The 26,204-nt window shown below is 35.6% G+C and overlaps 2 protein-coding genes across 5 annotated transcripts in view; one reads left to right on the top strand and one right to left on the bottom strand.

Moving 5' to 3' along the window:
- Positions 1-3,471, bottom strand: part of LOC120297661 (high density lipoprotein binding protein) — a 70,199-nt gene extending 66,728 nt beyond the window's left edge. For both annotated transcript variants that reach the window (XM_039320538.1, XM_039320540.1), the window contains exon 1: positions 3,376-3,471. The gene's annotated coding sequence lies outside the window, so the exon portion shown is untranslated. The remainder of the gene's footprint in view (positions 1-3,375) is intronic.
- A 105-nt stretch (positions 3,472-3,576) lies between these two features.
- On the top strand, positions 3,577-25,098 carry SEPTIN2 (septin 2). Of its 3 annotated transcripts, none has more exons than XM_039320551.1 (13): positions 3,577-3,680; positions 7,392-7,421; positions 8,646-8,769; positions 9,163-9,249; positions 10,003-10,126; positions 14,746-14,880; positions 15,702-15,819; positions 16,160-16,261; positions 17,071-17,216; positions 18,701-18,784; positions 19,480-19,537; positions 20,627-20,739; positions 22,254-25,098. In XM_039320551.1, the coding sequence occupies exons 2-12, from the start codon at positions 7,413-7,415 to the stop codon at positions 20,729-20,731; spliced, it is 1,092 nt and encodes a 363-aa protein (XP_039176485.1). In that variant the 5' UTR covers positions 3,577-3,680; positions 7,392-7,412; the 3' UTR covers positions 20,732-20,739; positions 22,254-25,098. The 3 variants fall into 3 exon arrangements, with proteins under 3 accessions (XP_039176485.1, XP_039176486.1, XP_039176484.1); XM_039320552.1 differs by having other exon boundaries at positions 3,647-3,774; XM_039320550.1 differs by lacking the exon at positions 3,577-3,680 and adding an exon at positions 3,682-3,812.
- The last annotated feature ends 1,106 nt before the right edge of the window (positions 25,099-26,204 follow it).

The following is a 26,204-nucleotide window of genomic DNA, read 5'->3' as shown; positions in this document are numbered from 1 at the left end:
TAATCTGCATTGGATAACTCTATGCATAATTGTGCTAACATGTCAAATTAAGAATGCTGTATAGCAGTGGTTCTCAACCTTTCTAATGCCGCGACCCCATAATACAGTTCCCCATGTTGTGGTGACCCCCAACCATTTATACATCACCGGTTGCCAGGGCCGTGTCCAAAGAAAAGGGGGGGGGGAAATGGCGGACAGCCTTGTTTGGCGACCCCCGTGAAATGGTCGTTCGACCCCAAATGGGGTCCCGACCCACAGGTTGAGAACCACTGCTGTATAGTATAATAGTCTGCATTCTCTGTCATTTTTTTTCTTTTTTTGATACTGATGTTTCTATTAACCTCTCCCAATCTGTTGGCCACTCTGTCGTTTTCCAGATTTGCTGGCATACTTTGGTTAGAACCTTTACAGTTTTCTTCTTCCATTGCATTTTCTTTACATATTTGACAATTCCTGTAGCCTTCTGATTTCGAAATAACTAGACTGCAAATCTAACTTCACTTTTAGAATTACAGTTTCTTGTATACATGTCTTAATATTGACTTTTCTATTGTACAGAATTTCAGTATACTTTCATCTGTGATCTTTGAATCAATTATCTGTCCATTGGCAACCTTTAGCACACCAATTGAAAACTGGAATCGTCTTCTGAGTATTAAGATCTCATTTGGCTACTTTATCCTTAAATATGTTGTTGTAATATTCCTTCTTGTTTTTTATGTTTACTGATAGTTTCTGTTCTAAGATCTTTGGCATTCTTGGCTTTGGTTTCTCTTCTCTTCTTGGCAATTTCTGCCATTGGTTCTAACATTCAGTTTTCTTTCTTAGCCATGCCTTTGCTGTTATAACTGAGCTTTATGTAATTCTTGTTATTTTAGTTTCATAAATCATATGGTCTAACTACATTTTTCTCCTCAATATTTCTAACATTGGTATTCCAGTTTCCACCCATAAGTGGCACATCTTGCTTGCTTGAACTTGAGGATAAAGCAAAACAACCTCCCCTTTTGCTGCATCAGAAGATACAGCATGAACTTTATCAACATTGTTTCATGTTTTTTCTTGTTTGTGTGCTAAATGATAAACATTATGATCTTCTGACCAAAAGCATCCATTGCAACCCATTTCAATTTGCTGATGCTGGAGTGAAAGATGAAATTACTTTCACTGTGGTGATCATTCTCATATTCAGCTTCTTGCATTCCACATTCCCAATTATGCTTTTGCAGCTTTGAATTTTCTTTTCCTACAATGACATCTCTGGAAGCTTTATGAAGCTCTGTATCATAATTACCACTGGCATATTAAAAGCTCCTTAGCTCCTCCTAGTAGCATTTTCAGTGCCATCAGATCTGAGGGGCCCATCATCCAGTTCTATATCATCAATCATTTTATATTGCCTATCCATGTTTGTGTGTGTAATGTATAGAAGAGGTTTACCAGTGATTTCTTCTTTGCAGCATGAAATGATGCCTTTGCCAATATCACTAGAGTGATTATCCACCTCCAGCATTTTCCTGTATCACTCCTGCCCAATATAGAAGCTTGCTTGCTTTAGCTGGACAGCTGGGATTACCTTCATCACCTTGGGTGACCCTGCTGGCAGTATGTACTCTTAACATACACTCCCAGCTTGCTTCACATCTTCTCAAGATCACAGTCACTGCCACAATAAGACAGCAAAGAAGGACTATAGCCTTCTCAAAACAAATTTTTACTATTATCCCAAGGTCTCATTCAATATAACTGTTTTAGTGTAAATGGTTTAGATTTTTTTTGTGTCTTGAAGTCAGTGTCGACTCCTGGTAATTGCTTGGACAAGTATCTGCAAGGTTTTTTTTTTCAGAAGTGGCTTGCCATTGCCTCCTTCCTAGGCTGAGAATGACTGTTTGAAAAGTCACCCACGTGGCTTTGGCCTAAGCCACTAAGAAATGCCATCTGATGGACCATAGGAAGTGTACTTTCTCTGTCATGGTATCCCCTCAGAGATTCAGACTGCACCAATTTCATAAGCTTTTAAACAATCGTGGAAAATCTGTTTGCTTTCCCCAAAATTGGGGTGTGCTTATCTGGCATTCAGTGTCTGTTTTGGTAAGGAAATGTCTATTTTCCCCATTTCACTTTTTTTAATCTGTGCACCACCCTGCACTGGGTGGCCTTATAAATCTAAATTATAAATAAAGTGTATTGTTTTGAACCCTAATCCTGAGTTTACAACCATTCAGTGATCAAGTTACAATGCACTGAAAAAGTGGCTTATAACCAGTCCTCACACTTACAGCATACACAGCATCTTCACAGTAACATGATCAAAATGTTCACACTTGGCAACTGGTACATACCAGTATTTAGGATGGTTGCAGCATCCTGGGGTCATATGAGCTTATTTGCAACCTACCCAACTGGCTTCCAACAAGTAAGGTCAATGAGGGATGCCAGATTCAGTTAATGATATAATTCACTTAAGAATTGATTTGCTTAATAACTGGTGCAAAAAAAGGATGCAAAATTGGATATGACGCACTTAGCTGCCTTGCTTAACAACAGACATTCTGATCCAGTTGTGATAAGTTGAGGACTGCCTGTACTGAATATTCAATAAATATAGCAATAAATGTACAACATATATCAGGAAGCAATAATTGGCTCATGCTAGTGGGAGCGCTAGAACACTAAATTCTGTCATTAATTTCAACAGCACAATACTAAGATTATCTTTTAACACCACATAGATGTACCTATATTTTGAAATTAGTACAAACAAGTGCTGAATTCTCTGCTTTAGAAGTCTCCGACCATAGATCAGTTAAGAGAAAAATTATGTATCCATACCAGCTGGCCAATTAGTATTTTCAAAAACTGTATTTTGTTAGGTGACATGCTGCAGTGAAAAAAGCTAATGTGCCGCCTTCTTTTATGTCGACAGTAAAGATATCCGGGTGTTTCTTCCTTTGCCACTGAGCGTATGTAAGAAAGTTACAAGGTCGATTTGCTTCTATACGGCTGCTAAAGGCAAGGCCAAAATTCTTCGTCAAGTCCACACTTTTTGGTGAATTACACTGAAAGGTAAATAGGTACGATTCGTATTTTTCAAGAAATGCTTCTAATAATATATTTGCCTAAACCTTTCTACTGTGCAGGATGAGAATACCGCGAGAGACATCACGTGTCCCTCAGAAACCAATTGAAATTAAAGACACCATAGACTTACAATTGAGGACTACCGAAGAGTTCCCGCACTTGAAGGCCTATTCAGTAATTCGACCTTACAACAGAGTTTTATAAAAGCGATGCCCACGTAACAATTCTTCCATCAGCCTCTTACTAATTTATTTCTTTTATTGTGCTCAAAATGTGAAAAGCATACAAACCTACCTCGCATGGACTCGGAACACTCCTAAGCCGAATAGGAAGAACTTGCCGCCATCTTGGTGAAGGAAAGAAGATATCCGTCACCCACTAATATCCGAGGAGGAAGCTCCTCCTCCATCGTTGCCCTTTTTTTAAAATCACTATAGCAACCGGAAGAGGAAACGTGTTGGCAGGAAGGTAGCGCACGCGCTTTTGTTACCAGCAGCCTTGACGTTTTTTGTCGCGCGCGAAGCCGTGAAAGGCTTTTCAGGGGGGCGGAGAAATGATTTTGCCTCGTGAGCTGAGTGGAGATGCGTTTGTGAAGAGAGGCAAGCATGCGCATGCGTTGCGGGACCCTGTGAGGTGGTGGGGCGGGTTCGGAGATTCCTGCGGCGGCGGTGGAGACTTTGGGGCGGCTCCCAGGTGCGGCACCTTCTGTTGTGCGGTTTCTCCTAAACTAGGTAACTTGCAGGGATGTAGGGTGTTGACGGTGGCTGCAGTTTTTTATTCTGAGGGAAGCGGGGACCGTTCCTGCTTTTTCTAAGCAGACGCCTTATTTCGGCGGGATGATCTGCCCGTCCTACCCCCTAGTTCGCATTCCCTCAGCCCCCCCCCCTTCCCCATTCTCTAAAGCCGCCGTTCTTGCCGTACCCGGGTGTGCAGTAAAGAAAAAGAGGTGGAGGGAAGGGAGGCCGTGGTGTAACGGGCGTTATTTCGTTTACCAAATAGCGAGTAGCAGTGCATTCCGGAGTTTTCAGGGGACTGTTAGGAAACGGATCCCGCCTCTCAAAAAGTATAATAAGAAAAAGTCGCGGGGGAGGAGGGGAACGATTTGAATATACTTTCCTCTGGTCCATCTTAGACTCCAACAAAGTGAGGCTGGGTGTTGAAAGAAAAAGATACTCTCGGGTGCATGACTGGAGGACCCTCCCACCCTGTCTTGAGAAATGTTAAAGGATTCCGATGAATCGGATTTTGGTCTATTGTTCTTCTCACCCCCCCCCCCCGCCACAGTGATGATAGGTTGGATTCCATACATCTAAAAGTCACCAGAAATGCAAAAGAGTCCTGAAGAAAAGGCAAAGAGCCAAAGACTTTAAAATGCGTGGGGAGGAGAGGAAGCTCGGTATAAATGACATTCTCGGCTTCATGTTCGGGAGTTTACCTTTTGGAGGAGAAGGAAAGATACCGGTTCTCTTTCCGTACTTTGGAGATCTTGTTGATTACCTAGGTCATTCCTAAGGGGAGAAATCTTGATTATATTTATTTTACAGCTTAGGGCATCTTTCTTTTCCAGCATTTGAAAACATCAATGCCATTCTCACAGATCACCCAAAATTAATTTCCAACAGTAATAATACTGTGTCAGGATTTTCTCTTTCCCCATTTATTACTTTTGTGCTGGGTATCCTGGCACTTAAGAAAAATTCTCTGTAGCAGAGTATAGTTTCTGTATCTGGCACTGGACTATGTTGTTTCCCGCATTCCAGATTTTTTGAAGGAAGAAAATCACCTCTCAAAGGCTTCCTTTGTCCGTTTTGTTGTATAGGAACCCTTTGTCAGATGATTTCTTCTCTGGCTCTTTGTAAAGAAATCTAGAATGACTGATTGTATTCAAACTGATTTTCACAAAGGTTCATATCTTAATTTTACTTCCTCAATTTTTTATTAAATACTTTTCTTTTGAACAATTAGTAATGGTAGATTTGGCACTTAAGGATATATACTGAAAATCTGTCTCTTTAATTACTGGCATCCTTTTTGTTCTTTGTTTTTCAGTTTAAAGAACTGATATGTAATGTTACTCATTTTTAAAATATATATATATATACTATAACATTTGAGTTCTAATTCTATCAAAATGGATCTGCATCTGCTATGCCTTTTGTAGTCCTGTTTTTGTTCTCTTTAAATTCCTTGAAATTAACTTTTTCTCTCTATAAATGCATTATGCGTGATATATTGTTCATCCTGTTTTTTTCCTAGCAATTTTTGTATTTTTCTCATCCAGAGCCTTCATCATCACACCCAACATCATTTTTAATAAATATTTCCCATCAATTCCATATGTTTCTGTAACACTTTGCAACATATAGTAATTCTGCTTCAGGCAGGTTAATTATATATATATATCCATTCATTCTGCTAGGTGATTAATCTGCTTTCTAGTTTTTAGTATAGTACTTAATACTGCCTTTTGCTATTGTTTTGTTTATAGTTTTCACTTTTTTCCATGTACATTTTTTCTCAAGATCCTCTCTTGACCCTACAAGAAATAGTCTTTTCAGAAACTCTAACCACATTTGTTATTTCACTTGTTCACTCAGTTTTTGTTATAAAAAATCAAGTCAGTAAACTTTTAGATAGTACTAATTTCTTTGCTCTATGTACACATGAATAGACTTATGTTCTATGGATTCAAAATATATTCCTTTATGCAGATACTCAAATAGTCACAATTCTCATTCTCCCTTTGATCAGAGTGGCCCAGTCATTTTTTTCTGTACTCTTTCATTTCATTTCCCCTGCCCCACATCCATTTTTGTCATGTAACCATTTATTTCCCCTGTATAATATAAAATAAAAGACAACTCTGGTTCTGCAAATATTACCACTGGATTCCTGCATTAATACACACCCAGAACAACCTACGGTAGATGACATCAATACATATTTCTCCTTTCATAATTAAACTTACCTCATTAGCTCTACTGAATGAAGTCACACCACCTTCATTCAGTTCTATTGCATCCTTCTTTGTCATATTTTGATAATCATGCAAGAAATACATATTCTTTACTATTTACTTTTCTTACATTCATAGTCTTTTTGGTCTTCATATGCTGGCCCTATCCCTTGTCTTGGGATAGTAGTTTGTAAGTTACTGCTACCATCACCTGGCATTCTTCATCTAACCTTCACTATGAGAGATGGGGCTCTGTGCTGCCATTCTGGTGATTAAAAGTAAAAAATAATAAGAAAAAATGCAACTTACTGATCGTGTCACTAGAGCATTCATGGGAGATAGACCGGTCTTACAAGTTAAAATGAAGCTTTATATAAAACATGAAAAAATATTTCCTTTTTAAATATTCGAACTGCACTCTTTCTGTAGGGAGGGTGTTCAAGTACATAGTTGCAGGATCCAATCTGGTCAGTTACCATGGTCAGAAGTTTAGTCTTCCAAGCTTTCAGGCTTGTGCTAGAACCCATCTATAAGGAACTTCTCTCTAGAAGCTTGGGGACACATACTGCTAGAGAGAAGTTCCTGAAGATGGGCTCCAGCACAGGTCCAAAAGCTTGGAAGACTAAATCTCTGATCCTGGTGACCAACCCAGATTGGATTCTGCAACATTATCCCGGGACACACATATTCACCTTCATTCATAAACACAGAGCTGTTCAGAAAAGATCTGTAGTTTGACTTTTAGAAAATTAGAAAATAAAATGTAATGCTACCAGAAAATCACAAGATGTCACAGGTCTATTACAAATATAGCATTAATGCTAAGAAAGAAAGAGAAAAGGAAGGAAGGGAAGGGAAGGGAAGGGAAGGGAAGGGAAAGGATATAGAGTTTATAGATCTTGAGATCTGCTTCAGGTCTAAAATAAACACAATATCCTAATTTTTACAGAGAAATAAATACAATTTATACCACACAGAAAGAAAATATCTAAAACAATTTCTGCTAGGCTTTGTTTTCTTTTTTTTCCAGAAATAATGTTATCTGAAACATTATTCTGTTTCAGTTTTCCTGAACTTCCTGCAAATTTCAGTAAGTTAATTTTAGGTTTGTTGGGAAGTTTCCCAGCCTCAGTTCACAGCTTCTGCAGTTCTGATTATAGATTTGAAACCAGTTTTTTTCCCCTTTATCCAAGAGAGTGATGGGCTAGAATAATCTAATTTGTATATTTTAATTTACTAACAAATGAATCTTAGAATTCACTATCTGATTACTATACAAACATAATTTGATCATAAGACATACAGTAGGATCTGTTCTAACAAATAATATATTATTTTGGGTTTGTTTTTTTAGTTTGTACGAATCTACTGAAACATGTCTAAGGTAAGGAGTGTCTTTGTTAATGAGTATTTGTTGATTTCTACATATAATAGACAATTTGTATACATAAATTGTAGCTTATACTCTATAGTTCATTATTTTAGAGCATGTGAATTGAATTAATATGAGATAGACTTTTATAATTAATAGATTAAATATTAATATTTATATTAAATACTTAAAAACTAATTTTTCATCTTGTGGCTACTCATGTATTCATGTATGCATTCATTTAATATTGCTACAATCTATACTAGTTCTATATATTATACTGGCAATAAAAGAAATATATTTGCTCTTGTGGTAAGCAAAAAACCTCTAAAGAATATATGGTTTTTAAATTAGCTTTACAGGTGATACATTTTTAAAACAATAAGATTAATATGCTAGTTAAGATTATTTAATAATGGTTGAATTTCTTAAGGATTGATTGTTAGGAAACAAAGATCAGAAAATAAATGGTATTTAAATCCTCACATTTTTGCATTTGATATTTTTAATACAATTCCAATTAAAATGCTTTTATTCATTGAATCTGCATTGGGAAGCAGTTGAGCCAGATCATTAATTTTAAGAGTATCAGGCAAAAAGTATCAGGACCATTGGTGGCTCAGAAAGATTTATTGTTCATGCCTATGCACAAAAATCTGATCAACTAATGGTTAACACTAAATTGGTGGTAGATAAGAGCCAACAGAATTCAGGGGGTCTGGATTTCGATCTCTTGTGGCCACTGAAGGACTCTAAACTGATGATGCATTTAACTCTACCCTCTAGCTCTGCCTGCTCTTCTACAAAAAGCTAACTTTTCTTAAGGATAATAAATTCACTACTTTTTTGTATCCCTGCATTTAAGATATAATTTGTTTATATTGTGTAATAAAAATAGACACATTTCAGAAATGTCAAGACTAAACTGTTTTTATCAAGTTAGTCAAAATCTAAAATCATGTTTCTATTATACTTAAATATTTCCTAGGAAATGATTCACAGTATGCTCTATTTTCAGAAATCAATATGAAATAAATGGAACATGAGATTTCTTCTAATAGCTTGTTATTAATTACTAATTCTAAACCAATTTATTGAACTATACTTTTCAAATAACACCTAGTCATTTTAAATTTAGGGAATATAAGGACATCTGTAACTTTAACTATTTTCTCAATAATTTTAAAAACATAATTATAAAATTTTATTTAAATATAGTATTCTATTTTTTTTCAGCAACAGCCTGCTGAAAAGTTTGCAAATCCAGAAACCCCTGGTTATGTTGGATTTGCAAACCTTCCAAACCAGGTTCATCGGAAGTCTGTGAAAAAAGGCTTTGAATTTACCCTTATGGTAGTTGGTAAGATTATTAATTTTTTAAATTGATATATGCACTATTACCTTTCAAGGTGCCAGTTCAATTGTAGTAAAATGTACTCTTAATTTGTAAAAATTACTTGCGGTATATTCTGTTTAATCGATGCATCAGTATTTTAGAATGATAAATTTTTCAAAGAACCGAGTCATAGAGTCTGTTTTATAAAGAATTCATCATATGGTGTATAAATAATTGATCATTCAGAAATTTAGATCCATAACCAAAAAGGTATTTAGTTTTAAAATTCCTAAATCTGAATACTAAATATTGGCTTCAGTGCAGAATTTCAATGAGTTATAATAGTCCATTCAAATAATTAAGGTAATCTTTTTATGATTAAGTTTGTTTCTAACTTTATTTTATATTGTTTAATAGGTGAATCTGGATTGGGAAAATCTACTTTAATAAACAGCTTGTTCTTAACAGATCTCTACCCAGAAAGGATAATCCCAGGAGCAGCTGGTAAGATTAACTTTGTCCTTTCAGTACAGTCTTATTTTATTGGCTCTTAACATTGCAGTAGAAAAATTAAATAATGAAAACTTTTGTTGTGTGATGTGTTTGGAGGAGTGTAGTTTTTAGAAATCGTTTATCCATTGAATTTTTATTAATTTTCTCTATACAATTACAAATGTATTCATTGTAAACCAGGCATGTTAAACTGCCAGCCCGCAGGCCAGATGCGTCACACCGAGACCGCGCCCATCCCGTTGCCGGCAATGGGGAAAAAGTAACGTCACGAGTTTGACATGCCTGTTGTAAACCATCTTCCTTCAAAAAAAATGTTTATAATTCTTTAATAAAAAGTATAGAAAACAGAATATATTGCAATAATTTGGTGAAATCTGCCACCTGATCTACATCTTGCAGTACAAGTCTTGATCTTTTTGCTATTTCAGTTGTAGGGTGTTTTTCTTTTTATCAGTATTGGATTATTAGAAAATCATTCAGCTCAAACCATGCTCTTGTCCAAATCAAATAAGTTTGTCAACTGTGGGGTAATATCCATATTTTTGAATTAGATTGCCTTGGAACATTTCAGCTTTATAATTTTAGGGCATAATTTATAATTGACAATATATATTGGGTTGCAGCATCATAACTGATTTGTCTGTGAGGTATATCTTAATCAGCTATCTACTGAGCGTAATTGTTAATTCCTGATCCTGCCATAAAGGCTCAATGTCTTGAAATCCAGTTTTGTTCTTTTCCTAGAAAAAATTGAAAGAACTGTACAGATTGAGGCCTCAACAGTTGAAATTGAGGAAAGAGGTGTAAAGCTCCGTCTGACTGTAGTAGATACACCAGGATATGGTGATGCTATTAATTGCCGGGATTGGTATGTATTCAGTAGATGTATTAAAATATTTAAATAGAATATAATAATATAAATAGAGTTATATTGTTTATTATTCTTAGCTTTCATGTTAAGAATTGCTAAATTTAATTTCATATTTCATATGTTTTTATGTAAAGCTCTGGAATCAGTTTTTCTTGAAATCTGTCCTCCCTGCTCTGTGAGTAGTGTTTTGGTATTGCATATTGCAGTATAATCTGACTAAATAAATCCTACTTCTGTTTTTGTTTTGTCAGCTCCAGTCCTGCCCTATGGGTTCTTTTTAAGGTCTCTTCTATTATACAATTCAATGTGTAATTCTTACATTCTTTAATTTCTTTGCATATGGATGCATAGTCTCCTCAGATAAGTGATGATTAAACAATAACTGCAGTCTGGTGAAAGGTATATATTGCAGTATCTATCACTGCTTGTATTTATTTCATCAAGGAGTAATGCAATATGAAAGAAGAAGAAAAAAATTGCCCAGAGGAGCTTCACTTGTTAGTTATTTGAGAGACAGTTTGGTCTAATGGTTATAGCACCAGGCTAGAAACCAGGAGACTGACTTCTAAATGCCACCATTGGACCAGTCACACTCTTTCAGCCCTTTGAAGAAGACAGGAGGAAGAAGAAGTTTTAGGTATATCTGCTGTCTTAAGTTATTTATAAAAATAATAAAGGCAGGACAAAAATAAAATTTATTATTTGTTTCCAAAATCTCTGTATTTATATATATCTCCCCCTTGCAGAGCAGATTAATTTGAGAGAAAGGAATTTCAAAACAGCTGTTTGCAATGCAATTGCACCGGCAGCCCAAGACTGAGCCATACACACTTCGCAAATAGCTTATAGTACTCTCTTGAAATATCTTTCGCTCCAATCTTTCTGCTCTGTTGTATGGGGGAGGGGGGGGAAAGCAAGCAATATCTGTAAGCAATCTCTGCTTGATCCTTTCCTGTTGCTGTGCAATCACATTGCTTTTGATGTCTATAAGAGGAAACAGCTTACTCTCTTGAAATTCTTTTCCAATCTCTGGTTGAGGGAAAAGTCAGGAAAAGGAGATATTGCCTACAGCAGCGGTAGGCCACCCAAAACACTCAAAGAGCCACTTGGACCTGTTTCCCACCAAAAACAAAACACTGGGAGCTGCAAAACCCTTTTGATATCTAAAATGAAGATAACACTGCATAAATCCTTTTTTACCTTTATTATAGGTGTGTGTGTGTGTGTGTGTAAAGGATATATGCAGTGTTATCTTCATTTTAGATGTCAAAAGGGTCTCTCTCTGTCTCTCCCTCCCTCTCTATCTGCCCTTGGTCTGCCACTCCTCTTCCCCCGCTCTCTTTCTTTCTCTCTCTCTCTCTCCCTCCCTCCCTCCCTCTCTCTCTCTTTCTCTCTCTCTCTTTCTCCCCCCCCTCCTATCTGCTGCTCACCTGGCAAGCTTCAAGCTGTTGTCCAACAAGCAACCTCATCTCTTTTATGACTCATGGACTTCAACTCCCAGAATTCCTGAGTCAGCCTAGCTGGGCTAGCTAGCTCTCTCCTGCCCTTCCTGCTTCCTGCAGAGATGCAGCAAAGGGAGGAGCTCCGCCCAGTAAGCTTTTCAGTTCCTCGGAGAATACTGTGAGTGCACTCTCTTTTACACATACACACAGACACACACACACAGAGAGAGAGAGAGAGAGAGAGAAGCAGGGAAGCACAATTGCCTCTCTCTGTCTCTGTCTCTCTCTGCAAAGGCAGAGGAGGCTGGGAGCCACAGGGGAAGGCTCAAAGAGCTGCATGCGGCTCCGGAGCCGCAGGTTGCCGACCTGTGGCCTACAGAAATCACTTGTTTTTCCTCTTGTCATACCCCAAAAGACTTGAGGCTGTAATTGCTGCCAAAGGTGCTTCAACAAAGTACTGAGTGATGCCAATGTGATATTTCAGGGTTTTTTTTCTTTTTAATAAATTTAGATTTCTAAAATTCTGTTTTTACCTTGCCATTATGTGGTACTGACTGTAGATTTATGAGAAAAAAATGAATTTCAACAACTGTAGAATCAGGCTGAATACTTTCTGAATGCACTGTAACTACTGCTTTGCTTAGCAGAATTGCTCATCCCAATTAGGGTCCTTAAGCAAGCACTACCTGTAGATGATAGATTGCTAGATCAGCATGCATCTATCAGTTAGTAGGTTGCTGCAATTTGCACTAATTGCCTTTGATAGTTTATAATTGAAAGAAACTGAAAGTACTTTATGTTATTATCAAGAGTGAGTGAGGTTCTCAATTATACACAGTAGCTGGTTTGCCAGCAATGCAATTCTGTGGTTTGTTTTAATTAGTGCAACTATTTCACAATTTAAAAAAAATTAAAAGTTACTGTATTGGAAGTGAAGCTATTAATGAATTTATTTGATATATCAGAAGAAGAAATCCTATTTATTTGTTAGAATTCTAAAACTTTTGAATGCCAGAAATCATATAGAAGAACATTGATGGTTTCAGTACGCCCAGGTTATGAATATGATAATTTTGTTCTGTTGCCCTCTGTAGTTAGAGACCTCATTCCATATTTGTTTTGATAAGTTAGGAAGTGCTTGCTACTAAGGTGGCTGCTAAGACTTTTGGCGCATTAATTCTATGAAGTGGGTGTAAAAATGTTGTATGTGTGTGCATGCATATCTGTAATAAACAGTAATTTGGAATACCAATGGGTTATGGTCAGTTATAATTGAAAAAATAAAAATAAAATTCACATTAAAAAGACCAAAAATACTCTTAAAAGTTTCAAGAGTTTAGGTGAATAGACAGGTTTCAGTTCGTACGGAACTATTGCAAGCATCAAATATAATAACTATTTTGTCATATAAACTTTTAATAAATGAAATTGTTGAAAATATGATTTATTCAATTTCTATTAAAGAAGTGACTCTGGGTAGTGAACAACCAAAACCCAAAAACAGTTAACACCACAGTACAAAATTAAAATATATGGTGATGGAAAAATATGTCATAGATGTCAATACATGCAGGAAATACGGCTCTTCATACACTCAGGGCTACAAGTCCAGATACAAAGTTAGGTCATCCCCATCTCTGAAGGGAGAAATGTTCCAGAGGGCAGGGACTACAGTAGAGAAGGCACATCTCCTAGTTGCTGCTGACAGAACCCATAGCATGCCCAACGTACTAGATCAAATTGGTTGGTAGAAACCACGGGGAAAAGATGATCCCTCCGGGTAACCAGGTCCCAAACTAGGAAGGGTTTTAAAGGTGACAGCCAGCACTTGAATTACCTACAGAAGTACACAGGCAACCAATGCAACTCATAAAGCAGTAGTGTTACATGTGTTGAATTTCTGACACTACAAACTACCCATACTGCCACATTTTAAAACAGTCAAAGCTTCCAAATGCATTTCAAGGGTAGCCCCATGTAGAATGTAAGATGAGATCATGAGTGTGTGAGTGACTATGAGCAGGTCCAGGAACAGGTACAACTGGCACACAGCCTGAAGGTTCACCCAGGCTCTCTTGCCACAACTACCACTTGCTTTTCTAGTAGGAGCTGTGAGTTCAGGAGGACGCCCAGATTGTGCTCTGATCTGTCTGGGCAGTGCTATCCCATCCAGGACCAAAGGAGGAAGAATCTTGTCATTAGAGGGCTCGAATACCCAAAGCCACCAAATCTTGCTTGAGTTGAGCCGAAGCCCCTACATCCTCTAGGCCAGAGGTCCTCAACCTTTTGGGCACCAGGGACCGGTTCCATGGAGAGAGGTTTTTCCGTGGATTGGAGGGTGCATGGTTTTGTGTGCTGCCTGCATCTCGCAGTTGGGGCTTTGTTTATGCAGCAGCTCAGTTGCTGGCATGCTGCGGCCCAGTTCTGGTCCACGGATTGGTGATTGGAGACCCCTGTTCTAGTCCAGCGGCCCCCACCTTTTTAGCACTAGGGACTGGCTTAATGGAAGACAATTCTTCTATGGAGCGGGGGGTGGGGATGGTTTTGGTTTTGTTTGCTCATCTACCACTCACCTTCAACTGTGTGGTCTGGTTCCTACAGGCCATGGACCAGTACCAGTCCTTGTCCCAGGGTTGGGGAGCCCTGCTCTAGACACTGAGACAGGACCACCTTGGCACTACTCAGGCAGCTGTGAAATTAAAAAAAAAAAAATTACTAAGTTTCAGCCAACAACCAATTGGTGCATACTTAAAGGGCATTTTATAGAACGTGCATTGTAAGTATTGAAGTTTTAATGCTTGAATTAAATATCCTTTTTGAGAAATAGAGTTCCATGCAAGGCACACTAAAATACAACATGTTAGAATTCTCAGTCCACAGAGTCTCCAGATTACCATTCATGGATGAACAGTTAAAAACCAAAATTCTATAGAAAATATAAAATGTTAGGATTTGGGTTGTTATAAAGCATTTTAATGCCTGCTTATTTCTTTCTGTATTATGCATATACTGTAACATGAAAAAGATTTATGCCTGTCAATTCATTTCTTAAAATTTTGACAATTCAGTTATGGAATTATTTTTAAACATTATTTGCTTAGGTTTAAACAACAATTATAAAGCATCTCAGATAATGAATATTTAAACAATAGTATTTCATATTTGTTTTAATAGTTTCAGGACCATTATTTCCTATATTGATGAGCAATTTGAACGTTATCTTCATGATGAGAGTGGCTTGAACAGACGGCATATTGTGGATAATCGAGTTCATTGCTGTTTCTATTTTATCTCACCTTTTGGTCATGGGTAAGTACTATGATTGAGAAGTGCTCTTTGGATTCAATTCCAAAAAGGCATTTTATAAGCGATCAATGTATTCATGCCGGAAAAAATATATATTGAGCAATTTAACTTCTACAATTCTAAAATGGTTTGTTTACAAAAAGTTCATACAAATATACTTATTATGCTATTCCCTTTCAAGAAAAGTGATGTTAATGCAGAAAAGGATTAAAAATAGAAAGTCAAAAGAAACTAAGGCATGAAATCAAAAGGAAATATAGCTAAATTTATTTTACATAAAACCATTTACTATACTTCTCTCTGTTTCCATCTTTACAAATCATTCATCTTCCATGTCCATGCATAATTTTATACATTTTGCTTGTGTGCATGTCAGTACACTATGTATCTCCTAGCTGGGTTTTTGGGTAATAATGTATCTACTTGCAAATAATGTATCTACTTGCAATTTACATCAAGTACTTTGAGTTTGTTTGGTATAAAATTGGGCTTTGGTTGTATTTGTGGACATACTGGATATAATATACCAAAATTATTTGTTGCCACCCTTAGTGTTTACAGGGGATGCCCGTGTGGCATTGTATACTTAAGATGGTAGCCAAGACTATAATTTCTCTATTTTATAGAGTTACATTTAAAAAAATGAGTTACATTTTACAATAATAATGCATATTTCTTTCTTGATGTAACCAAAGCAGAAATTTGATCTGAGAATCTGAATGTTTTGGAAATGTTTAAGTTTCTGTGTTAACTGCTTCTGTTAATTTTTAGTTTGTGAAGAAAAAGGAGACTAAATCTTAGGATGTCATAATCTGTATTTTTAGTCTCAAGCCTTTGGATGTTGAGTTCATGAAAGCTATACACAACAAAGTGAATATTGTGCCTGTGATTGCAAAAGCTGATACCCTTACGCTGAAAGAGCGGGAAAGACTGAAGAAAAGGGTGAGGTTTTTTTCTTTAGTTTAAGCATAGTATAAATAGAAACATGATTCTTATATATTGTGCATAATAGGCCTTTGGTCAGAACCTAATGAACACTGAATTTTTAGATAGTGTGTACAGCTTTAACTTTTTGAAGTGAAGGAGACTAATTGCTGGCTTCTCCAACTGCAGCACTTTGTACCATGTGTAATTCTAGGGGTATGATTTCCTGGCATTCAGAAGCTGCTTGGGTTTAAGTGGGGAAAAAACAGATAAAAATCAGGCAAAAAATCCTTGTTGATTTTGCAGATGTTGAATCTCAGCTCATGTTTTTTTATATCTTACTGTGATTTGGGGACAGATTTTGGATGAAATTGAAGAACATAGCATCAAGATTTATCACTTGCCCGATGCGGAATCAGATGAAGATGAAGATTTTAAAGAACAGACCAGACTTTTGAAAGTAAGGACAATTTATTAAGTCAGAAATAGTTTATCCTGTCATTTAATTTCAAGAATTTATTATTTTTGCTTTATTATCATTGCTTATCAAAGCTAGTGTTTTTAATCTATTTTTAATCTCAGAAGAAGAGAATTCTTCACACCAAATGAATTTTGATCTTGGGATTGGAAAATGCTTTGTTATCCAAATTTAATAGCAATTTTTTTAAATATTATGCATTCAGAATGACAGTATGAAGCAGTAATTTGTAGCAAGAGTTCCTATATGTTTTTTTTTTCCTTTCTTTGCACCTTACTTCCACTTAGCACTTCCACTTAGCACTGCAGGGCACACAAGGTTCAGGTGAAAACAAGAGAGCCCTGAATTGAGTTTCAATTTTGACAGTGTAAATTGTAACAATTAAAAGTATAGAAAAGGAATGCAAGGGGGCAATAACAGAAATTTAGATGAGGTTAACAGAAGCATTAGAGTTAGATGAGCGCAACAGAAGATAATGAATGTAACCAGAATTTTTATCAGAAATCATTGTGGAGAAAGGATGAAAGCAGTAAGATTAGGCAAGTGACTTTTAACTGGAGAATGGTAGGATACAAGAGGTAATATATCTTATTGAAAAGCATTTAAAAAGGAAGATAAAAACTAAAAAGAATGCAAAAGTCCATAAGGGGTTTCCAGTCAATGGCATGTCTCATTCTTTTAACAAAATAGTTGACTTTCTTTTCAGAAATTTAAATTAGTGTTGATTGTTATCAAACTTCTAATTGCAAAGCACAGTGAGATTATATGATTATTTTTCTCTTCAATTCCAGACCAGCATTCCATTTTGTGTTGTGGGATCCAACCAGTTAATTGAAGCTAAGGGTAAAAAAGTTAGAGGTCGTCTTTATCCCTGGGGTGTTGTTGAAGTGGAAAATCCAGAACATAATGACTTCTTAAAACTAAGAACCATGCTGATGTAAGTAAAGTGCATTTATCCGTGTACTTTGGTCATTGTTCATCTTATTTTCTCTCCCACACAATACAAAGCAAAATCATTACTGTTTGTTGAACTGTTAAACAGGAGATACAGATAGTTCTTAACTTATGATCACAGTAAGGACTGGAAAATTAATTGTTAAGGAGTGTGATTGTGAAGTGAAACATCATGTGACTGGACCCACTTTTATAATCTTTTTTATTACAAAAAGTCTCTAAGTGAGACATCACGTATCAGCCTTTCCAGGTAAACCAGAAAGGAAATACAATTAGATGCAACTAATTTCATTTTATTGTAAGGCTGCATTAATAGAATCTTGCAAGTCTGAAAATACAAATCTTCCATCGCCACTTTTAACTGCCCAATCAATAAGACAGGTCTTTCCCAAATTTCTTCCTCTATTAAGTCACCGTGGCTCCATCGTTTCTTGTCTAATTGTTTCTTAAAGAGCATCTCTTCCCCTCATCCCTCAAGATCATCTTCATGAGTATATATTTTTATTAAAACTTTTAAATAAGAAGGTAAAAGCTAACACAGACTAATAGAAGTAAACAAAGGAGAAAAAGAAAGCAAAGAGAAAGCAAAAAAGTGCAAGAAAAGAATAAAGTTAAAAACAGAAAAGGACAAAACAATGGCTTCTGATATTCTTCACAGCAGCTATAAGAACAAATATATTTTGACCTGTAAAGTTACATCATATTGCTCTTTCTATAATATATTCTGTCTAAATATCAAAACTATAAGTCACAATTTCACTTTTTTTATTTTTACACCAAAGTCTATAAGAAGCTTGTAATCAGCAATAAATGTAGATAATGCCTTTTCTGTAATGAAAGAAATTATCCATTTTAGCAAAATCTATTAACTTTACCAACCATTCTTCCATAATGTTGAATCTTTCCATCTCTGTACCTAGAGTAATCTGGCTGCTGTGATCATATATTGAAATAATCTTCCATGACTTCTTTCTATTGCTAGAGTAATCTGGCTGCTGTGATCATATATTGAAATAATCTTCCATGACTTCTTTCTATTGCCTGTTAATCCTGAAATGAAAAGTTTTGGTTTAAATTGAATATTAATCTTTCAAATCATCTGTATCAAAATATGTATTTGGATCATTTTTTTTAATTTTTGTATATGTCTACCACATGATAAAAATGTACCTTCATGTTCATATTTCTGACATACATACAAAAGAGGGCAAATGAGATTCTAAAAAAAAAAGATTATTTGTGTTCTGTATGAAGTTACATTATATAACTATTAAAGGACTTGGGTAGCAAACACAGTAACAGTGTAGGATGTATGCATTTCAGAGCATTTTTAACCCATTGAGTTAGTCAAATTCTATATGCTGTTTTCCATTCCACTGCTTCTAATGCACAATTGTTAATTTGAGGATTAAAATGATATTAGTGATGCTGTATTAAATAATTATTATCATAGTTGTGTCATTCCAGCACTCATATGCAGGATCTTCAAGAAGTGACTCAAGATCTTCACTATGAGAACTTCCGTTCTGAAAGACTTAAAAAGGGTGGCCGGTAAGTATCTCTTACTAAATGGTCTATGGTTCCATCACATTTCAGGTTTTCTTGTCATGTTTTGATTGCTGTCATTTTGAATCTATGTCAGATACTTTCCCGGCATACTTAACAATTAATCTGTTTGGGTGTATTACTCAAGTACTTTGGTCACCTAATGAGAAGGAAGGACTCACTGGAGAAGAGCCTAATGCTGGGAAAGATTGAGGGCAATAGAAGAAAGGGACGACAGAGAATGAGGTGGCTGGATGGAGTCACCAAAGCAGTAGGCGTGAGCTTAAATGGACTCCAGAAGATGGTAGAGGCAGGAAGGCCTGGAGGAATGTTGTCCATGGGGTCGCAATGGGTCGGACATGACTTCGCAACTAACAACAACAACTCTTATTATATTTTTCTATACAGTAACAGCATTCTTTCAGTTATTACGAATAGATGTAAACTTCACACGTGTTAAACATGTTGTTTGCAGACTTCATATTTTAATGTTTTTCCAGTTATGCCATTTAAATCTGCAGCCATAATATTTTTTAACATGTCACTATCTTTCCCAACCAGATTTCTAAAATGTTCCTCCAGTATTCAGTCATTTGTATTTTTTATTCTGTTCATTCTGCTGAAGATTCTTTGTTAGAAGATGCTGTTTTTAAGTACATATTGCTATATATTTATAAGCCTTTTTTCCCTCCTACATATAGTAAAGTTGAAGATGAAGAAGTTAATAAAGATCAAATCTTGCTTGAAAAGGAAGCAGAAGTAAGGACTTCATTTTTAAAAAAATATACTGTATTTTGGATCTTCAAATCATGTGATATTCATAAGTGGTTCTGAATTCCCACCCCATAGGGATAGAATATTATTTAATAGGATTTTGCCAAGAAATTCCAAAGTTATTAGTTAGCTTTTTCTAAAGAAAATTTAAAAAATTAAAGGCATCTAGCACAAACACTTCTCAATGTGAATTCTCTGAAAGGTATCCTTCTACAGAGCCCATAAATTTAAAATTAAAACAATTACAGTCATTCATTGATTTTCATTTATAATTGATGAAAAAGGAGAGGCAAATGGACCTGAATGGCTCAATCCAGATTTAAAGGAAGCCCTAATTTGATGTGATCTACTATGGCTGTTTTCCAAACTGAATTTATGTATTTTGTCAGAAAATATTGAAAGCTGTGTAGATTAGATTTATATAGCAGCAATGGGAAAGTAGTCTCATGCAACTATACAATCAAAAGTATGGTAACTATTTGGATTTAGATATCAAGATATCCTGCTTTGGTAGCTGCATTAATACTGAATTTTGTCATTTTTACTATGGTTTATTGTTGCCTGTCAACATAATTGATCTGGTTGGTATCTCTTAGATTTGTATAATGCTAAATAAAGTCTTATTTCATGATGGTCTTGATGTTAATTCACATGAGTGAATCCATTGAACTCTATAGAATTTAAGAATCATACTAAAAATGTAAAAACTGAACCAGAAACTGGAAAATGTGCAGCCCCAATTGCTGAATTTCAGTTCTCAGCATCTATAACCAATGTCCCCACTGGGGGATATGATGGTATGTATAATTCAAAAATACCTGGAGACCCATAGATTTCCTACCTGTATTGCACATCATTTATGGGGAGTAGGGGATGAAAGTGGGAAAAGAATATGGCCTCATGATACCAATATCTCATACTGCAAAAGAAACATAGTTGTACGTGAAAGATATAAATTCTGATTTTTTAAAATTGGTGATATAATTCTGGTTTAATGTTTTTGTTGTAAGCTGCCAACACACTCTTAGTTGGAGGATGGCTAGCCAAGGTAGAAATGATATTCTTTTGTTTTAGCTTCGCCGCATGCAGGAAATGATTGCAAGGATGCAGGCACAGATGCAGATGCAGAGACAAGGAGGTGAAGGAGATAGCAGTGCAACTCATGGGTACAAAGTTTGAATTATTTGGTAAGAACACTTTTATACTAAAATGTGTGTGTGTGTGTGTGTGTGTGTGTGTGAAAATATTGCTTTGGAAATTACAGTGTTACAGATTTGATCTATTTATCATGATTTTGACTTTTAGGTAAGTAATTTTAAAATGATATAATTACTGCATTCTGAAACAAAAGGGCTTCCATTTATTTAATTATTTGCTCATTCAATTGTTACAACTGCCTACTTGCCATAAGGCTTAAATTCAAAAAACTAAAAATGCATATATTAATAGACTAAAGAACCAATTCTCATCAACTTTGCAAATGTTTGGATAGCATACATTTAGTAATGGTCACTGTATACTATATCCTGTTCTTCGGGGAAGAGTAGTTTTTAATATCAAGAAAAATGAGATAATGCTTTATCCAATTTCTGTATTTCCCAGCTACTGTGCCAGCATGTAATACAGTTTGACTTCTCTTCCTCACTTTTAAAGAACCAAAACAAAAGATAGAATGAGGCAGAGAAAAGAGCAGGCAGGGTTCTTTTTCCCCCTAAATGATCAAGCAAGTAATGAATGATCAAGCAAACAATAAACTACAACATTTAACACAGCATTAATGACCAATCACTTAGTGACCGGTCAAAGTTACAAAGCTACTTGTGATCCAGTTTCACAGTTCTGATAGCCATACTACCACCTCCTCCCTCCACGGTCATGTCATTACATTTTGGGAATTTGACATCCGGCTTGCATTTATAGCCATTTGTAGTGTCCTGCAGTCAGATGACCATGATTTTCATCATTCACTTCCCCTTTCCAGCAAAAAAAAAAAAAAATGCCCATTGGAAAAAATGGATTTATTTAACAGCTGCCACGTTTGCTTAATGACTGTGATATATGCTTAATAATTACAGTGTAATCTTAATGACAGCCGCAAAAAGAGGTCACAAAAACAGGCATGGTCATGTGTGTCATAGAATGTTAAGCAGTAACATCCCGTGACAATGCAATATTACTACTATGGCAGCCCAAAAAATTGAGACAGTGTATGCATAAATAGTCATGGATATTTTCTTTATTTTAAGCAATACATTGCAAAGAACAGGAAGGAGTTAACATAGGCCAGGGATGTCAAACTCGCAATGTCATGTGACGTATTGCAACATATCATGACTTTTTTTTCCATTGCCGGTAATGGAGTAGGCATGGTTTCAGCATTGTGCATCTAGCCCATGGTCCGCCAGTTTGACACCACTGACATAGGCTAACAAAAAAAGGGGGTGAATTACTAGAACAATATACTCTTATGTGGTTCCCTGTGGTCTTTATGCTGTAAACTTTCTTTATAATATATGTGTATAAGATGGTGCCATTATTTTATTAGTAAAATTTGTAGGAGGAATCTATAGGCATTGCTCCTTCCCAGATTTGTAATTGAAAAGTTTGGTTATCATTGTTGCTATATATATTAATTATAATTCATTTTTTAAAAGTATGCATAATCAGGTAACCTGTCAATATTCTCTTTTCATCATTGCAGATAAGTTTCATTAATTGGAATCATTTAAGATTTAAGACACAGAGCTTATTTTGTGGGGAAAGTTACTCCTTATCCTGCTGTGACTTGGAAGGTCTGTTAACATTCAGCAAACAAATATATAGTTGTTGTAATCTCTATTTTGTAAACAAATAAGATTTCTTTAATCTTTTTAAAATGTTGAATGCAATATGAGTTCGTTCAAATTTACTAATATTTTATTGAGCTGATTTTACTACGCAGACTATACAAATGTGTAGATTTTCCCTACCCTGTCGTTCCTCTCTAATACTATGGACTAATGCCACTGTTTTTGTTTTTGTTTTTGTTTTTTTTTTGCACTGGGTAATCAGTTGATTTCAACCACATTATATTTGTGATTTAAATTCTTATTCTTAATTTTCCCTGGTTTCCTTTATACAGCTTACATGTTTGTGTGAAAGTCCCTTTAAGTCACCTACTATATAAATATTACATATTTCCTATTTCTTGAAATGTCATTGTAAAGGTTTTCATAGGAAAGACTAAAGAAAGTCTTAAAGAAATGTTCATTTTTTTTTTGAAATAGAGACCTTTGCATGCAGACTGACCAACAAGAAAATAAGTGATAATATTTGCAATTTTTCAGTGTTGCTCTTTTTATATACAAGTAGTCCTTGACCTACAACCATAATTGAGCCCGAAATCTTAGTTGTTGAGTGAAGCAGTTGTTAAATGAGACATCACATAATCGCTTCCCTCAGTGACTACCATCCTGGCTCATTCATTTCCAGTTATTAAGTGACCATGCGGATCGTTCAGCAGAGTAAGGAGATACTGCACCAGGTAGAGAGGCCTGGGACCCACAGGGATACATAAACCTGCTGATGTCTGAGAGGTTTCAGCTGCTTCCCAATCCAGCCACTCAGCTACCTAGGGAGCCTCAGCCTGGCTATAGAAGCTACCATCATGTACAAAGCTGCTGCAGGTGGCTGGGTGAGTTGCTCCCCTCTGTCTCCTCCACTTGCAATCTTCCCTGCCAGTTTCCCTGTTGATTTTCTTGGGGAAGCCAGCAGAAAAGATAGCAGATGGCATTCACATGATTGCAGGGTGCTTGGAAACTGGTTGTAAGTGCAAATAGGCTGCCAAGAGTCTGAAATGTCATGTGGGGGGGGGGTTAGGGCAACACTTTACAATGTTTGGAAGTGCTTTATGAACAATTGTGAAATGGTCAGTCGTAAGTTGAGAATTACCTGTATGAAATAAAATATCAGTCTTTACGCCTGTACTATCTGTGGACTGCTGAACTTTACCCAGTGCTAAATATTTTCAAATAATTACCATGTGTGTGTAGCATTTTGTGACTTATGTGGGCTTAAAAAAAGTAGTACAGTTTAGAAAACAAATTCAATTATTTTTTCAGACTTTTTTAGGTGTATTCTTTTAGATTTTCAAATTTTTGTTTACTTTTTGAAGAAAGCAAGGTCAAATTGTACCTGAGGCATGTGTTTCTACAAAGGAAGATCATACATATCCATCATTGAAGAAACTAGCTATTCCCTGATGACCCCAGTATGCCCATGATGTACATACATACTGACAGACAGACATACTCTACTTGGAAATACTGGAAAGAGAGTGACTTAATCTAATGTCCTTCAGACTTCCAACATTAAAAAAAGTCATTATGGCATTTTCATCTTGACTGTTGTCACACATAGATTACTGAAAATCTGATGTCATCTGATGTCTGTATTTACTATGTTCAAAAATAAAATCCAAATTATATTTCTTTAAGTCTGCAAAGAATGATAAGATAATAAAACTGTTCTGCCATTTATTAATCCAGTATTTCCATTTTAAAAGGGGGATCACAGAAAGATTTCACTTGGATGTTGTAATTTATTTGGAAAATATTATACTAGTAATCTGAAGAGTTTGCACTAATAGTACTTTTTTTCCCTTAGAAAGGATAATTGTTCAACACCTTTTCTGCTCAGAAGTAATACCTACAATATTTTTGTGTCCTACATAGGTTATATTACTGGGTTAAATTATGCTACTTGATTTGAACACGTTTACCTAGAATGTTTTAGATCTGGGCTGATTTTGGTATTCTTTGTTTGAAGCTGTAATTATAATTAAATAGCAAGGAGAAAATTTCCTGGTATTTTGAAAAGTTGAAAATGTGAATGTGTGTGCCAAATAACTAGTATAAACTTAACCCTATTATATATTAGTTTTTAGTAACTGACTTTAAAAAGTTATTCAATTTTTTCAGATATATTCTATTCATCTGCATGTATTGTTTGCTGTAATTAGACCTTCATTATATACTGTAACTTAGTCTACTCATGGTGCTACATGTTAAGAATTTTGGCTTTTATGATCACTTATAAAATCCATACTGCTAAAACTTAGTTCCTGAACAACTGTAAATTACTAATTTGAATTGTAACTTTTTAAGTAAGGTTAAATATTTTTTTAACAATGTATTTCCATGAGATTGAATAGTTTTCCAGTTTGTGCCTGGTAGAGTTATAACAAAAGTATCTGGTACCTATTTCCATGAACTAAGCTACATTTTAATATTCAGACTAGAATAAAAAATGAATTTCTCAAGATTTTGGGAACCTGAAAAATGGTTAGCATCACAAATGATCTTTGTTTTCATTTTTGAACTAGCATAATTACAATTTTAAGAGTATATTGTTGTATTCTTTAACACTTTTACTGGATTTTTATAACTGGGATACTCAAAGGGCTATTTTTTTTGTATAAGACAGTATTAAACTATAATTGATTTCCTGTACCTTAATTTTAGCCCAGATTATTAATAAACCCAATAAACTGTTACGTACAAATCTGCTGAAATGTGTGGTTATATTAAGTGATGAAGGTGGCATGGTGGCTAATTAAAAACAGTTTCTTGCAAAAAAATGTTGATGACAGAGCTTAAAATAATATGTTCCATTACACAAAAACATTTACATCAGCAGTTGTTTTGCTGAGGACATGTGTTACCAAAATGTTGATGTTTTGAAAATCTACTTAAAAAAAAAAACTACTCATAGAAGTTAGGCAAAATGCACATGATAACATTTGGTTCTATATGAACCTCGCTGTATCACAACTGTTATTATTCCATCTTTCTTTTCAGTGGTATCAGAATCTTGACATGGACTTCCACTATTGTCATTAATGATATTAAAGGCTAATACTTAGTTCAACAATACTTGGATATGTACATAATAAGAACAGTTTCCCAAGTATTAGATAAAGATAAAGTTTATCTGCCTAGTCATTTCAGATTCTTGGGGACAGTGCTCATCTTCATTTGTTAGCCAAAGGAACTAACTTGTCCAAAGACATTTCCATGTTCATGTGGCCAGCATGGTGATATGCTGAGGCACATGGAACGCTATGATCTTCCCACCAAAGTCGTACCTGTTTATCTATTTGCACTTATATGTTTTCGAACTGGTAGGTGGGCAGGAGCTGGGGCAAGTAACAGCTCATCTGATCACACAGCACTTGAGTTTTGAACCTGGACTGTCAGCTTTCTAGCTGACAAGCTGAGTGTCTTTAAATGCTAGCCACCGCACACACACACACACCCAAATATAGATAGCCCTATATTTATTAATAAAAGCACCAATTGTCTTAATGTCAAGTGCTACTTTTTCAGATAATTTCTGTCTATCCCTCTCTGAGATCTTAATTCTTTCCACCACCTTTTACATCAGTTTTGTACTTCTGTAAATGAAAACTGTTCACAGAAAAGTGAATCTGTGGCAGAATGCTAGGATGTGTTACCTCATCATGAGTAGAAGTGGAGCTGAACTAGTGATAGTAGGTACTAGATTAGAAACGGGGAGACTGTAAGTTCTAACTCTCCCTTTGTCATGAAAGCTAGCTCTGATTTTGGATCAGACATGTTAAACAACTTCCAAGGCTGGATATAAATGTAATGGA

This window comes from Crotalus tigris, unplaced genomic scaffold, assembly GCF_016545835.1.
Source record: "Crotalus tigris isolate CLP2741 ecotype Arizona unplaced genomic scaffold, ASM1654583v1 scf7180000023658.1318691, whole genome shotgun sequence".
NCBI lineage: Eukaryota > Metazoa > Chordata > Lepidosauria > Squamata > Viperidae > Crotalus > Crotalus tigris.
This window is presented reverse-complemented; position numbering and strand designations above follow the sequence as displayed.

Excerpts from the sequence above, each read along its gene's own strand:
- SEPTIN2 (XM_039320551.1), top strand. Across the intron at positions 18,785-19,479 it reads AGACTTAAAAAGGGTGGCCG|TAAAGTTGAAGATGAAGAAG; the intron begins GTAAGTATCTCT and ends TCCTACATATAG. Across the intron at positions 19,538-20,626 it reads TGCTTGAAAAGGAAGCAGAA|CTTCGCCGCATGCAGGAAAT; the intron begins GTAAGGACTTCA and ends CTTTTGTTTTAG.